The 13,866-nt window shown below is 40.2% G+C and overlaps 1 protein-coding gene across 2 annotated transcripts in view; it reads right to left on the bottom strand.

Annotated features, from left to right (window-relative positions):
• The window catches only part of PPP4R4 (protein phosphatase 4 regulatory subunit 4), a 1,510,494-nt gene that overhangs the window by 460,145 nt on the left and 1,036,483 nt on the right, over window positions 1-13,866 (bottom strand). For both annotated transcript variants that reach the window (XM_069208239.1, XM_069208238.1), the window contains one exon: window positions 9,095-9,277. In XM_069208239.1, the coding sequence (XP_069064340.1) occupies window positions 9,095-9,277 (183 nt within the window). The remainder of the gene's footprint in view (window positions 1-9,094; window positions 9,278-13,866) is intronic.

Below are 13,866 nucleotides of genomic sequence, written 5' to 3'. Positions count from 1 at the left end.
AAGATTTAGAAAGGTTTACGTGACAATTTTTATTAAAACGTAGAGCTTAGTGCTCTAGGATCCTAACAGTACGAGCCAGAAAAAAGAACAGACCTAACTGTGTCCTCTGGGGCATGATAGGATACAAGGGGTACTGTGAAGTTCTAAAAGGCACAGTGCCAGTTTCTATGGTTAATATTTTCAATGTGGCCTATTGGTTAACAATTTCTAATATTCCTTTTGCTTTTAAATAAAGGTTTGTGGAAGGCTTCCCAATGTCAGTTTTTAGTATTAAACTTATATACTACCTTATATATATAGGCTGCAGATATGTACATATATATATATATATATTTACTTATTTTTCACTGAAAAGAAACCAAAGGTTACAGGGATGTTATAGTTGGTTTTGAATTTACTCAACCAAAACTTAGAAAAACAGCATATATAGTTAGAGCTATTTCAAGTAACTATAACTTGCACGCTAAGGTAACTATAACTTGTGCCCCCTCCAACTTTTAACTTAGACCCAGGGAGTTGGTGGTCCTCGGGGTCTGCAACGGCCCACCTTCATTATTTTATTTGAGCCCCCGGACGGTGGAGGTCCCTGGGGCTGCGTAGGGTCTGCACCCCGTGTAAATTTTATATTCAGCCCAGGGGAGGTGTTGTCTCCGGGGCTAAGGAGGGCTGGGCGCCGCAGGCCCCTCCGCATATATTTCATGTTTAGCCCCGGGTAGGTGCGATCCCTGGGGCTGTGGGTGAGGCCATATGGGCCACCCTATTTCAAATAAAATTTTGCCCTGGAAAGGTGGTGGTCTTTGGGGCGCAGGGGGGGCTGCATAGCCCCCTCGCATATTTTTACATCATCACCCCAGGGAGTTAGTGATCTGTGGGGCTAATATAAGCCTTAGGATGGGGGGCCCTATGCCCCCCCCCTTTTTTTAAGCCTCCAATGTCCCGGGGACCTGGCCCACCCAGTGGAGAAAGAAAATAAAAGCCCTGGCACGGTCATTGAGGGGTCCCTAGACCAAGACTAGGAGCTCAGGGAGACCTTATCCTGGGCCCTTTACCTTTTTTTTTAACTTTTGTTTGTGGGACTCAGCTGAAGCGAGTCCCAAATTGGATGCCAACACTTCCTTGTTGAAAGGTTGGCAGCCAATCAGACATCAGCACAGGGACAGTTGAATCCTCAGAGGTTCCGTGGCTCCAGATATCTATATTTTTAAAGCTCTAATACCTCAAAAGCTACTGAACGAATTCACATCAAATTACAAAAAGCACGCTTTCTAAACCAAGAGCTAGCTTTCTGCCAAATCTGGTGTAATTCCGTCCAGTGGTTTGAGCAGTGGTCATGTTTAAAATCCCACTGGGAAAATGCATTGGGGAAACTACGTGTTGGGACCCCCCACTGTTTCTCTGCTTCCACTTGACAGATCATCCCGAAACTTTCAATTTTAAAATGGGCTTCAGGTTTTTCATAGGACAGCCAGAGCCTTTTACAGGGAGAATACTGTTTGGGGGCTTGTCACTGCACGGACATGGTAACACTCCATTTCTACATGTTCCACTTTTAAATACTCCTACCTTGTGGGCTATAGGACAAACATAAGGGCGACTTATACATATTTAAAAGGGAGGTTTTTCTCTTGTCTATATTTTGACAGTTCGGGCTGCAGGTTTGTGTAGCAATCAAACTACAATGATAGACCTTAAGACATGTTTTTCTGTGTCACACTAGTGGATGGCACAATAAGTGCTGCAGTCTAAAGGTGACATTTAACTTTCCATGCCATGGTTGTAAATTCTACACCAATACTATGACTTTATAGGATGATATGTCAATCAGAGAATAGCCAGTGTCTACCCGTTTAGGAGTCAGAGCACACACACAGAGGCCATGTTAGCAGTGGCCTAGTGTACAGATTCTAAATATGCAAGTAAAATGCATCCAAAATGTGGATGACCAAGTCAAAAGGGGGATTTTCTCACAAAACTTATCAATTCAAATAAATACCCTGCCACACAGCCAGATGATTCTATGTTGTGCCTCCAATCAGTCTGGTAAAGGAGAAGGAAGAGAGAGTGATAAGCACTGGGTCATGAGACCTGGCATAGTTAATGAATTGCTGTCTTTTTGCTTACCTGGACGCCTGTGTTATCAGTTGTAAACACTGATTTAGGCAGCCTAACTTGTAACTGGGCTGTTGCTAATGTGAAAACATATGTAAAATGTATATGCATTATATTTGTATAAACCCATGAAAAGACATGCTAATGTGTAATCACAAATGTGTCCACTGTCAATCAAATATGAATGTTGTTTCTAATTTTCTTGAAGCTCCCTATGACATTGTATTTACCATAAACCTTTTAGGGGCTTAGCAGAACCAGGATCCATAATGCTCCATGTTTTACATTGCACATTTTCCAGTAGTGTAACTTCATTTTCAAACCTGGCAAGGGAAATTGGATTTTGTGAAAAGAAGGGAGCTAGTATTGTGTGTATGCAAGGTATCTTCCCTTCAAGGCTGTACTGGACTTCCTTAAGTGGAAGATTCTGATACCTGCACAATAGCTAACCTTTACCTAAGAACAACAATTTTAGTTAAATTTTCATATTATATTGACTTATATTGAGATAAAGTGTATACTTATGCTGGGGTGTTTTTAGCAAGTAAATCCAACTGACCATTTTCTAATAAGAGTCCCAGTCACCTGAAAAAACAATTGTCATTTGATCTTTTGTTTTGCTGTCAGCTATTTTGCCTTAAACGGTAGTTGGACTTTATTCTTCTTGACGTGTTATGCTTTATTTTTAACAAAAGGATATTGATATCAAGATGACCCTGATCCAGACTAGGAGTGTCTGAGGTGAAGCTCTTAAAAAGGATACCTTCTCTACAACATGCTAGAGATTTTGGTGTAGTGGCAACCTTCATTACGGATCTAAGTGCTTCAGCTTTGTGCTTTTCCTGTAATAACTATCCATCAAAGAACAATTCAATCATTTTTACCTGTGCGCAGAATGCAGTGCTTTACAGCCTTCCCTAACATTTACGGACCATGAATATGAGGATAATGGTTAATGACTCCTGCTCACTTTCTTTGATGATGTATCAGCCACTGCACAGATATCTTCCAGTAGCATAGTCATATATTGCACATTCCAGAACTGGTGGTCGTATCTGGCAGGTATAGTTCTACTGACAGCTACCTTGATGGATGTGATTGCATCATATTATCACTTTAACACAGGGACTCTATTTATCTCCGGTCTTCAGCTAGAGAAGAGGAGTCAGGTATGGCTGGGTTATCTAATAGTGCTAGACCACAGACAAACCAACTATACCTGTACTTGTCTGTTTTAGCAAACAAGCATGCACAATCTCTGGCATGTGTACTTTTCCATTCATTAGTCAGTGGAAGAGATTCTTCTCTTCCATAGTTGGTCCAAGGTGGAAATCACTTTACTTGACTTTTCTGCTTGTCCCAGAAGCCAAATAGTTAGCATGTTTGTCTCTGCAGATCTTAGTGTCCTGATGCAAAATGGGCCATTTGGGCACGCTGGATCTGACAGCCAAAATCCCAGTTAGATAAGTCTGGAAGAGCTTTTTGGAATAAGACAACAGAATTGTCAATTTTTCAGGGATCACTACCCTCCAAACCTTCTGTGATCCCAAGTGCATGCAGGGTTATTCCTGTGGTGACAATTTTCCAGATCTTTGAGTTTCCACTGGATGCCTTGTACCCAACTTGTTAGTTCTTCTAACTGCCCAATCATATGAGTAACTTCCTACTTTGTTTGCAGCAGGTTGCTTTTAAAGTTCACATGTTTAGAAATGACAAATATCATCTGCCATTTCTAAGATTAGTTGTGTTTTTCAGATATCAGCCTCTATCTACATCATGAGATTGCATGTTAGTCACTATATCAAATGGAAAATGGTAGCCAGAAATATCATCACGGTTTGCTGAGGCCCACTGCTTTCTCCATCTGGATATCAATTGACATTGAGGAAGCCTCCACCTCAAATGTGTTCCTGCTCTGTGGACAGTACCTACGTTTTTGGTAATAGGCCAACTCAATCTTCTGCATAACCACATGAGATTTAGTGGAAGAATAATTTTTCTTTTGAGAAACTGTCTTATTAGAGGGATCCTTCCCATCTCCCTTTTTACAGCCTCTATTTTAGGTTATAATGACTCACTGTCTTTCTGTGGGCTTTTTTGGTCAGGCCCTGGGTGCATCATTGTCCTAGTTTTTATTTGAATATTCATTGATTAGGTTTCATTTGGTCATAATATCCTTCTCAATCAAGGTGCATACCACCCACTGAAGCCTCCAGCACCAGTGTTGGCTTCAAATTAGTGCCCTCCCATTTCAGATTACCCAAAGCCACTTAATATGCTGTTTGAATAAACAGTGTCAGCCTCACTTGTTGGGAGATTGTAACATTTTGCATAATTGTTAATCTGTTTATACCCATTCAGAACAGGCTGAATGATTTTCCTTGTGACCAGGCAAATACCAAATTGCAGGAGTTAAGGCCACCCTGGGATGTGTTGCCATTTCCAATACTAATTTCAATTCCACAGCTAGTCCCATAAATGTCTGCAGTATCACCAGCAATATCTACAGCCACAAAAACACTTTCAATTTGTACCTGCATGTCTGTAACTGTTTCTGTGTCAATTTCACTTTCTTGCATGGCAAAGCTGCCCTCAAGAATCATTGTATTTACACTGCTGCTGCTTTCTCAGATCCTAAGGGATATACTTCCTAGTGACTCATAAAATAGTGGGGCAAGAGAGGAGGTAGAAACTCCATCAATCGCATGTGTTTCCCTTTTTACCCGAGTCAACCTGCAAGGAGGTGCACAGCAGGGTAACAGCTGTGGAGTCCCTGGAGTTTGTAACAGTTTCTGAAGGTCCATCAGATGCCCTTCGTAGTCATTCCAAGTTTGGACTGTTGATTCTCAATGGCACATTTTACTTCAGATTAAGAATCTTTGAAGTTGGTGCTGCTCATTGTTGGGTAGGCTTCCCCCCTTGACTGCAGCTTCCGTCAGACCCACTGGAGGCCACAATTATGAACGGTATTCACAGAAAGAAGGTAGTTACGGCTTTAGATATTGTGGAAAGTAAAGTGATACACACTGCGGCTGAGGAAACAGAAACCTATTTTTAATTAAAAGCAATGGGTGGAGTTAATGTGTAAAACAAGACTGAGTAATGGAGTAGTGGTGAACTATAGAAGCGTATTTAGCACAGTGAGTTAGCTGGCCACCATCAATCTATGAGAATATATGTCAAATTGGTAGTTTATGTTCTATTTGGGCATACATTGATGTAACCCATTACTATAATGACCACTTTGAATATTATTGGTTGGAATGTGCTTGGTCTTAATAAATTCAATAAATGTATTACACAGCAGCTGGTAAGAGAAGAGGTAAAAGTCTTGAAACCTATTGATATTTGTCTTAGCAAAACTCATGTTGCTTTTTAGACCAGGCAGTACTGAGACAGGTCAGTTATAATATGATTACCTGTACTTCGCAGAAAATGTTCATTACTAGTGTAGCCATTCTGTTACAAATGACTGGGGATGTGGAAGTAATATAGATTACTGTTGACAGACAAGGGAGATAGGTAGTCTCCAAAATATTTTATGACGGTAAGTCTTGTGTCCTTATATCACTTGTACATTTCTCTACCTTCAGCAGGTCAGTTACATTACTATCTGTGCGATCTAGGAACTTTGTAGCTCAACTATTCATCATGATATTTCTCTTTTTATTTCTATATAAACATATTCCTCTCCATCCATAGAACTATTTCTTTTATTTATTAAGCTCTGTTTTATTGGGGAAATGAATGGATATTTGTTCATTTTTTATTTAAAGTTGTATATATCATGTGGCTCCCCAATCCATTTCAGGCTGAGGATAAGATCTTTGTTGGTGGGAGGGGGTCACAATACATTCTCCATTCACCGCATTGCTCCATATTTCTACAACGAAAGACAACAAATAAACCGACCTTGACAATCCTGGATAAGAAAAGGGCAGAATTGTTAAAGCAACTGTACAAGATGTGATTAGAATACCCAAAATTCAGGACCAGTTGCTAACACAATCATAATAGTATGTAAGAACTACAAAGGAATTTTTGTTCTCTGGTGCTAATATTATGGCTTTAAGTGTTATTTTTATCACAATTTTTCCTCAATTAAAAAAGGATAATAGAGTCACGTCAAACTTAGTTGAAATTTGCTGTAACGTTTGTCTACCACCTGGAGGTGAATCAGCAGGCTTATTAGGCCCTTATCCATTCACAATTGTCATATGCCTAACTAATTGTTTTAAAACCCACAGTAGGTAATGTTTGCATCTTCATCTTGGTGTTGTGTAAGTTTATCTGGTCTTTAATGCATGTCTCCGGCCCTGCAGGAATTAGAACCTGAGCCTTGGCTTTCACTGGTCTTGCTTCCCAGTGGATATTGGGGATCATAATGAAATTTGAGAGGCTGCTTTCCAGTAAGACATTTGCCTCCAGTTTTGGAGTTGCTGGCATGTCCCTGTTGAAGGAAGGAATCTAATGTAGAAGTAATGCATTATGGCTTTAGATGAGTGGAGAAAATGAGTGTGTACCTGTGTCATAGGAGATCTACGGTATATTTTTCATGCAACGCAGGTCAGGTGGTTTGTGACATGGAAGGTAAAAGCTATATAATCCTTTCTCTATTCCTCCATGGAATATTTACTTTTCCATGCCTTCTGGAATTAAGCTAATGTCACCACAGCGCACTTATCCTCCGCTTAATGAACAGTTTAGATCTTTTGCACCTGTTTATTTTATTGTGAGTAGGCTTCGGTAAGTATTTTGACTAGGGCATTTGAAGTAATTTTATTAGGTGAAACTTTTTTGACCAATAAACAGAGAACATAATAGGCCACGGCAGCAAGAGAGTTTTTACTGCTGACTAAATAGCGGTTTTATAGGTTGACAAAAATTGACTTTAGTGACTACTGTTTGTTCAGTGGATGATACCTAGGTCAATACAGACATTTTTGTAGTTATTCAGGATATGGTTATCAATGTCTTAGCTCTCACAGATAAGGATGTTGACAAAGTTTTGTTCATTGAAGGCTAGAGCCTCCCTGGCAAGGAATTTGTTGATGATGAAGAAGCTGTCAACAAGGAGGCCTTCAGTAATGGTGACTCAATAACGTGAGTGTTGTTGAGGGTCTTGTTGATGTGATAATTTTCACTGATGAGTTCATTAGCACTAATGCAACTGTCAAGCAGTATCATGTGCCACAACTGCTCTGGTCTAGGCTGTTCTGAGGCCATTCCCACAATCCCCTTTCTGCTGCAATTCCAGATATTTAATCTTGTTTAGTTTAGTAGTAGCATCATTAACTCCTCACCTGAATAATTGATGCCGTTGAGGGTAAATATTAGCCTTAGCTGAAAATGTTTTGGATGTATATTCTTATTATAGCATGTGGTTTTGGCAACAGAAACATTTGCACAGCATACTGGTACTGTCAACAAATGTCCTATTAGTCCAACAAGCCTGGCTGGTCCAGGATAGGGACTTTTCATCTTTTTTGGAAGTCTCAGACATGTTTACAGGAATATTATACACAATGAAAAAGAAAAGCATATTTTCATTAGACCAACTACACAGAGACAAGGATTGATTGGCATTCTAATGTAGACCTGCATCTTGGAGTGGCACATTAATTAGAAAACCCTGGGGCAAAAGCAATTGTATCAAAACATATCCCTATCTATAAGCAGGATGTAGATGTTTGCACTATAAGTTGCTGAAAAGCAGATTCTTAAGTATTTTTTTTCAGTGAAAGGTACAGAGTTATGCGACAGTGCCCTTTAATATACATTATCTACCAGTTACTATGGTTGTCTGAAAGTGGAGTTCAAAGCATCCCTATTGCATTGACCTCCTGGTAGAGCAAACCAAGCTGTAGATTGGGTTTACATAATATTATATTAACACAAATGCATTATGACACCGAAATTTTAACATGTGTATTGTTGATTTCCCTTTCAGCATGTGCATGTATGAAAGGTCCAATTAAGGTGAAGGAAAGGTTACTAACCTGTTATCCTCGTTCTTTTTCAGGCTAATCTACATTATTGTCTTAAGCATTGAATAACCCCGCTCATGTGTGGGATCCCGAGGCACTTCAACAAAAATATATATAAACATATACATATTTTCACCTGATTGATACCTTTATGTAGAAAAGAGCACCATGATCATAAAACTAATTCTAAAAAGACTATAAATTACCAAATTTCATTTTTGTTTTGTTAAAAGCAACCAATTTAATAAAATTACTGATCTGTAATCCTAGTCCTCTTTCTGGGGAATTTACATCACAATCATAAGCAAACCTCCTACCTCCCTGAACAAGAATGGTTGTAGCATTTTCTTCCATTTAAATAAGGTCCTCCTCTTTCCATAAAAAAAGGAACTGACCTAATTGTCACCTGTGGGCATGTTGGGATACATGGGGTAAAGTGAGACCCTTGAAGTCACAGTTGCAGTTTTTGTACGCATTTGCATTGCAGCGTATTTGCTAACATTTCCCTTCCTTCCATTTCCTTTTTAAAAGGTTTGTTAAAAAATGTCTCAAGTAATTTATATTTACAGACTATTTTATGCAATTGCATGCTTTAAAAAAAAATGAAAAATTGCCATTTTTAGCTTTTTCATGGGCTGTAAACAATTATTTTCACGATAGTGGCACTCCTTTTTTACAAAAAGGTATTGAGCAGGGGTACATATGTACACGTTTATACATAGTTTTGTTGAAGTGCTCCCGGATCTTTCATGTGAAAGGGACTATTCAGTGCTTATGACTGTTGATAATGATCCCCTGAAAGAGAAATTTATGTACAAACAAAACAAGTGCGATACCTTGGAGCAGGCAGGAAATTCCTAAATGCTAGCCTATGTGTTTATCCAAGTCCTATGCCCTTCCGGAAACCACGTCCCTGCACAACAAAACTAGCTTACTAAATTCTGCACTACATTGTCTTATAGTAAACATACAGTACCAATTGAATAAGTTGTACTCACAGTAGTCATTACAATTGTAAACACTCTGTGCAAAAAGCGATAATAAATCTGATCACTTGATATTACACGCGGCAGGCATGCATATTTTTGCAGTAACTTTTCATGACTTCTCCACTTCAAAGTGTTTGCAGCTCTCTGTTCAGCCGTTGTTAGTGCGGGAATCAGATCAGGAACTGTTAATAACTGAGAAAAATAAACAAGTGAGTTAAAAATTATTTTATTTAAAACCAAACATTTCAGGTAAGAGCAGTTACAAGTAAGCCTTAGTGAAGTTCTTAAAATGCACCAGTGAACATTAGCAGGTTTAGCATGGTGAAATTCGGGTAAAAAGCAATTTTTACCCGTAACGTTGCTTTCCTGATTATAGTGAAAATCTCAAAGGTAGATTGAATAGCCTAAATAACTTTTACGCTTAAATCTTGCAATGGAGGGTAGGGCAGCAGGGCTTAATTTTCTATTTAAAAGCCCGGGCGTGGAGCCGTGTTGTCTTTTATTAAGCCGTGAGGGCGTGAGGCAGCGTGCGGAGGGCAACTGGGTTGTAAATATAATGTTTTGTATTTCCTTGCAATAATACAGCCTAGCACTATGTATTGTAACACAGTCTGTTTACTGTAGACATAATACAAATCATATTGCGTACTGTGCCCAGTAGAAAATGGCAGGCAGCGTAAATAAAACTTATTTTGTTCTAAGGTTTTTGCCCTCTGGGGTCATTCCTTTCCACAGATGTTATTCCCTCCGATGCGAAGCTGTAATATTAATTAATGAAACGCCCTGCTTTGTATAGTGTGCATCAGTCTTCATGGGTTAAACATTAAATAAATGCTCACTGCAGCTTCCCATTTACCAGAACTAACTTCACGCTGAATGTTGGAAAATGTCAGTCAAATGAAACAACTGGGATTTAAAAATCACCCACTTGCGTTTGCATGGAGAGTTTACTTTGTCACTCATGGTTTGGAGAAAACATTTGGAAACGTTCTTTTTGCAAAAAGGATAGTGAACACATGAAGCAAAATCGCTCAAGAGAAGAGCTGAAAACAAAAATGGCTAATTCAAAACAAGCATTTGCAATGTAGTGGGTCTCGTGTTTGTTCGAGTTAGAGCTATTAACGTTGTAAATGCCTAACTGGACTTTCCTTGCTACATAAAATGAAAATGAAAAGAAAAACAGTTGACATAAGAAAGTCAGTTCAAAGCGCCATGGCCCCCATGAGCGTGAGTGCGAGAGTTATTGGCTACCTGCATGAATGCCTGGAAAGGATCACGGCTGGGATGATATGCAAATTCGACTTTGGAATTAAAAGCACAAGCACATTCTAAATTCATTCAATACTGATATATAATCCCCTAATAGATTTACACCAATACCAAGTCAAATATCCTTGCAGTTTTTGTTTTTCCGTTTTGCGTTTTCCATAAGGCAAAAAAAATTCCAAACAATCCAATAAAATTAGTCCAAAACTTCCATGGACTTCCTTACAGTCAGTACTGAGCATAAAAAGTTTGCTAAAATTCCACACATTTCAATTGAAGATAAAAGCAGTAAGCTAAAATACGCGTTGCGGCACCGACGCAAATTAATCGACCTTAAAAGAGGCATAAAAGCCATTTTCTTTGTGAGTTATAAAATTTACAGAAAAGGTCTTAAAATACCTTATTTGTACATATAAGTGACCCCTAAGGTATACCCTAAGTGTCCCTGGGGCTGGATGCCATGTAACTATAAGCAAGAACCTTATAAAAAGTGTTAAATAAACCCTGGTGAGGGAAAATAGACAAATTAGTTTTCCCCCCACTGTAGTGAATGGGCTCCATAGGCTAAAATGAGGATAAAGTCCCAAAAGGAGCCAGATATATCAAGCTTGGTATCAAACCTATTGTAATAATAAATCCAACAACTTGACATTGTTGAATTTAATATAACTAGTTTAGGGAAAGAGTATAAGAACTCTACCTGAAAGTTGCAAACTTCAGCTCTGTAGTGCCTGTCTCTTATTCGCCAGTCTAAGGCAGCCTGGCCAGGCTGACTTGTTGAGGTGTGAAGTGGCCTGGGCTGAAGACAAAGACAGAGCCATAGGAAGAAAATCTTCCTCAGCAGATGGTGAAAACAAGATGGGGGACAGCAGCCAAACTGGTCTTCAAAGGAGGGAAGGACATTTTATGGCTTGCTCAGGACCTTCCCCCTTTCCTGCAAACCCAGACAACCAGGTGACCTCTAGATTTGATTAGGAGAGGGTAGGAAAGGGTGTGCTAAGGATTTGTAGCCACACCCGTGGGTGGATTCAGCCAGTCCTAACCTCCAAAATGTAGTTTCTGCCATTTTGGATTTTTAAAGAATGTTGCTCCCTGGAATTGATTTTTGCCACACTTCCCAGGAAGTGTCACTCAAGAGGGTGGTGCCCTGCCTATGATTAGACAGCTGTACACCCTGCTTTTCATCCAGGAGCAAGGATAAATATGACAGACCTGCACCCACACCTCAGTTCCCTACAAGGAACAACAACAGAAGGACTGCCCTACTGGACCCCTGACCTGCACCTGGACACTGCACTCTGAAGGACTGCACCAGCTGCACACTTGAGCTTCCCCACTAAAAGGACGTTGTCTGGCTTCAACTGGTTCAAGAAGGGACTTCCTGTTTGCTACAGATGAAAAATAGCTAACCAGAGTCCCCTGCATCAAATCCTGAAGAAACTGACCAGCTGACCACTGTCCAGTGGTCATTTTGGAGTTGAGCCAGGTGCATTCTGGGAGTTGGAGTCCTGAACCTCAAGGAGAAATTCAGAGGTTCTGGATCCTTGGGGTGAGCTGTGGACTCCTAAAGGACCTTCACAGATCTTCTGAAGAAAAGATCTAGATGGTTGAAGAACATTGGAGAACTTTTGGTAAAAAAACTCCATAAAGGGACCGACCTGACATCGTGAGTCAAGCCGAACGCAAACACGTCCCGGCCTGACTTGCAGGTTTGTCCCGCAGAAAAGCTCCGGAGCCCCAGATTTCCAGGATTTCACTGGGAGCTCCTGGAACGCTAACGCCGTCACCACAAAATCGGCTTGCTGTGAAGGGTCGTCCTACGTAAGAGAGAAAAAGCTCCAAAAGAGTGACAAAGTCTGAATGTAAAAAATTGGCCAGGACTTCCCGTGCAGTGTATCCGAGGAGGGCCTTAGGTACATTAGATCCAAATTCAACTTCGGCCCAGATGAAGATTTCCGTCCTGAAAAATCATCTAAGTCTGAAGGTAGAATTCTTCACCAAGGTCTCCTGCGACACATATCCGAAGTGGGATCCAGAGAGGTCAGATCAGATTGGTGACTTTGTCCCGGTGAGAAAAATCTTCAAGAAAAAGACTATGTCCAAAGGTAAACTTTTGACCAAGGCCTCCTTTCTTGCTGTAGCCGAGCAGGGCTCCATCGCAGTTGGCCTAAAACTTTGACTTTGCCCCGGTTGAGTTGCAACCAGATTTCCCAAGTGGTGCTTTTAGTTTCTGTGCTCTAAAAAAACATGAATTCTTTAAAAAATCATATCTCTGGTTCCCCTTATTCGATTTTATTTGTTTTGGTGTCAAATTAAAAATAAAAATGTTTCCTATTAGTATAAACTGATTTCACTGCCATCAGCACCCAGCCACACCATTTTTCAAATTGAATTGTTTTGTTGGCGTGATGGTATCGGCAGTGAAACCATCACTAGACTGCCGACCGCCAGTACGACTGGAAAATGTTGGAAAGCTACCAACAGTCTTAATATGGTGGTCTGAGGACTGCCGTGCAGGAGGTCTTTCAGCGGCAGCCAGCACAGCGGTTGGCGGTATTCCCCACCGAAGTCGTAATGAGCACCCTTGTCTCCTAAGATAAGCCTTGTTTCTCGTTGCCAAGATTCCAAGGGTTGAGCTGGGTTTAATTTATTGAGACCTAACTGGACCTAGTGGGGGTTCGTAGCCTGTTGCTAAGTGTAGGTACTTACCTTCCCTTACCAATAATCCATTTTCCAACAAGTAGACACTGTTTCATGCACAGAATAGAGGATGTTGGGATATAGTCAGAGATTGGATTCCAGGCAGGAAGTAAGTCTTTTTACAACCATTTGGAGAGAGCTGGTTTTAGAGCGACCCATAATGGTTATTGCCACACCTTGCATAATGCCCTTAAGGCTTGAGATGAAGGATGTTACTCGGCTACTGAAGCTTTGACTCCCTGCAGTACTCCATTGAAAGTTAAAGAGCTATCCTGCCTCACAAAGAAAAATAAAAAGGTAATATGTAATCCTGGCTGTGGTAATTAGTACACTAGAAGAGAAAGAGCAGATCATACAAAAAACAGCTAAATACAAAATATTAAAACGAGGCATTCAAGGGAATTTGGAAACATATTCAAAGGTCTAACTAAGCTTAAACAGAAACCACATGCACAGCTCAGGATAATGAGCAGTCTTACAGTCATATAAAGTATTAGACATGGCATCTTTGGTGTGCTTTTTCCCCTAAAATGTTGCTGGCTTTAGGAGTCTGCATATTTTACTGCTGCTTACCAGTGCTAAAGTGCTTGTGTTCTCTCCCTAAAACACAGTAGAATAGGCTTACATCCTACTGGCATATTTAATTTATTTCTAAGTCCCCATTAAACTGTTCCTAGGGCCTGTAAATTAAATGCTACTAGTGGGCCCGCAGCACTGATTGTTTCACCCACTTAAGGCACCCTTCAAACACTTCACAGGCCTACCATTGGAGTCCGTGGGCAGTTTTAAACTTCTGTTTCGACCTGGCAAAACAA

The sequence above is a fragment of the Pleurodeles waltl genome, chromosome 9, assembly GCF_031143425.1.
Source record: "Pleurodeles waltl isolate 20211129_DDA chromosome 9, aPleWal1.hap1.20221129, whole genome shotgun sequence".
Taxonomy (NCBI): Eukaryota; Metazoa; Chordata; class Amphibia; order Caudata; family Salamandridae; genus Pleurodeles; species Pleurodeles waltl.
Note: the sequence above shows the minus strand (reverse complement) of the source record. Positions and strands in the feature narration are given on the sequence as shown.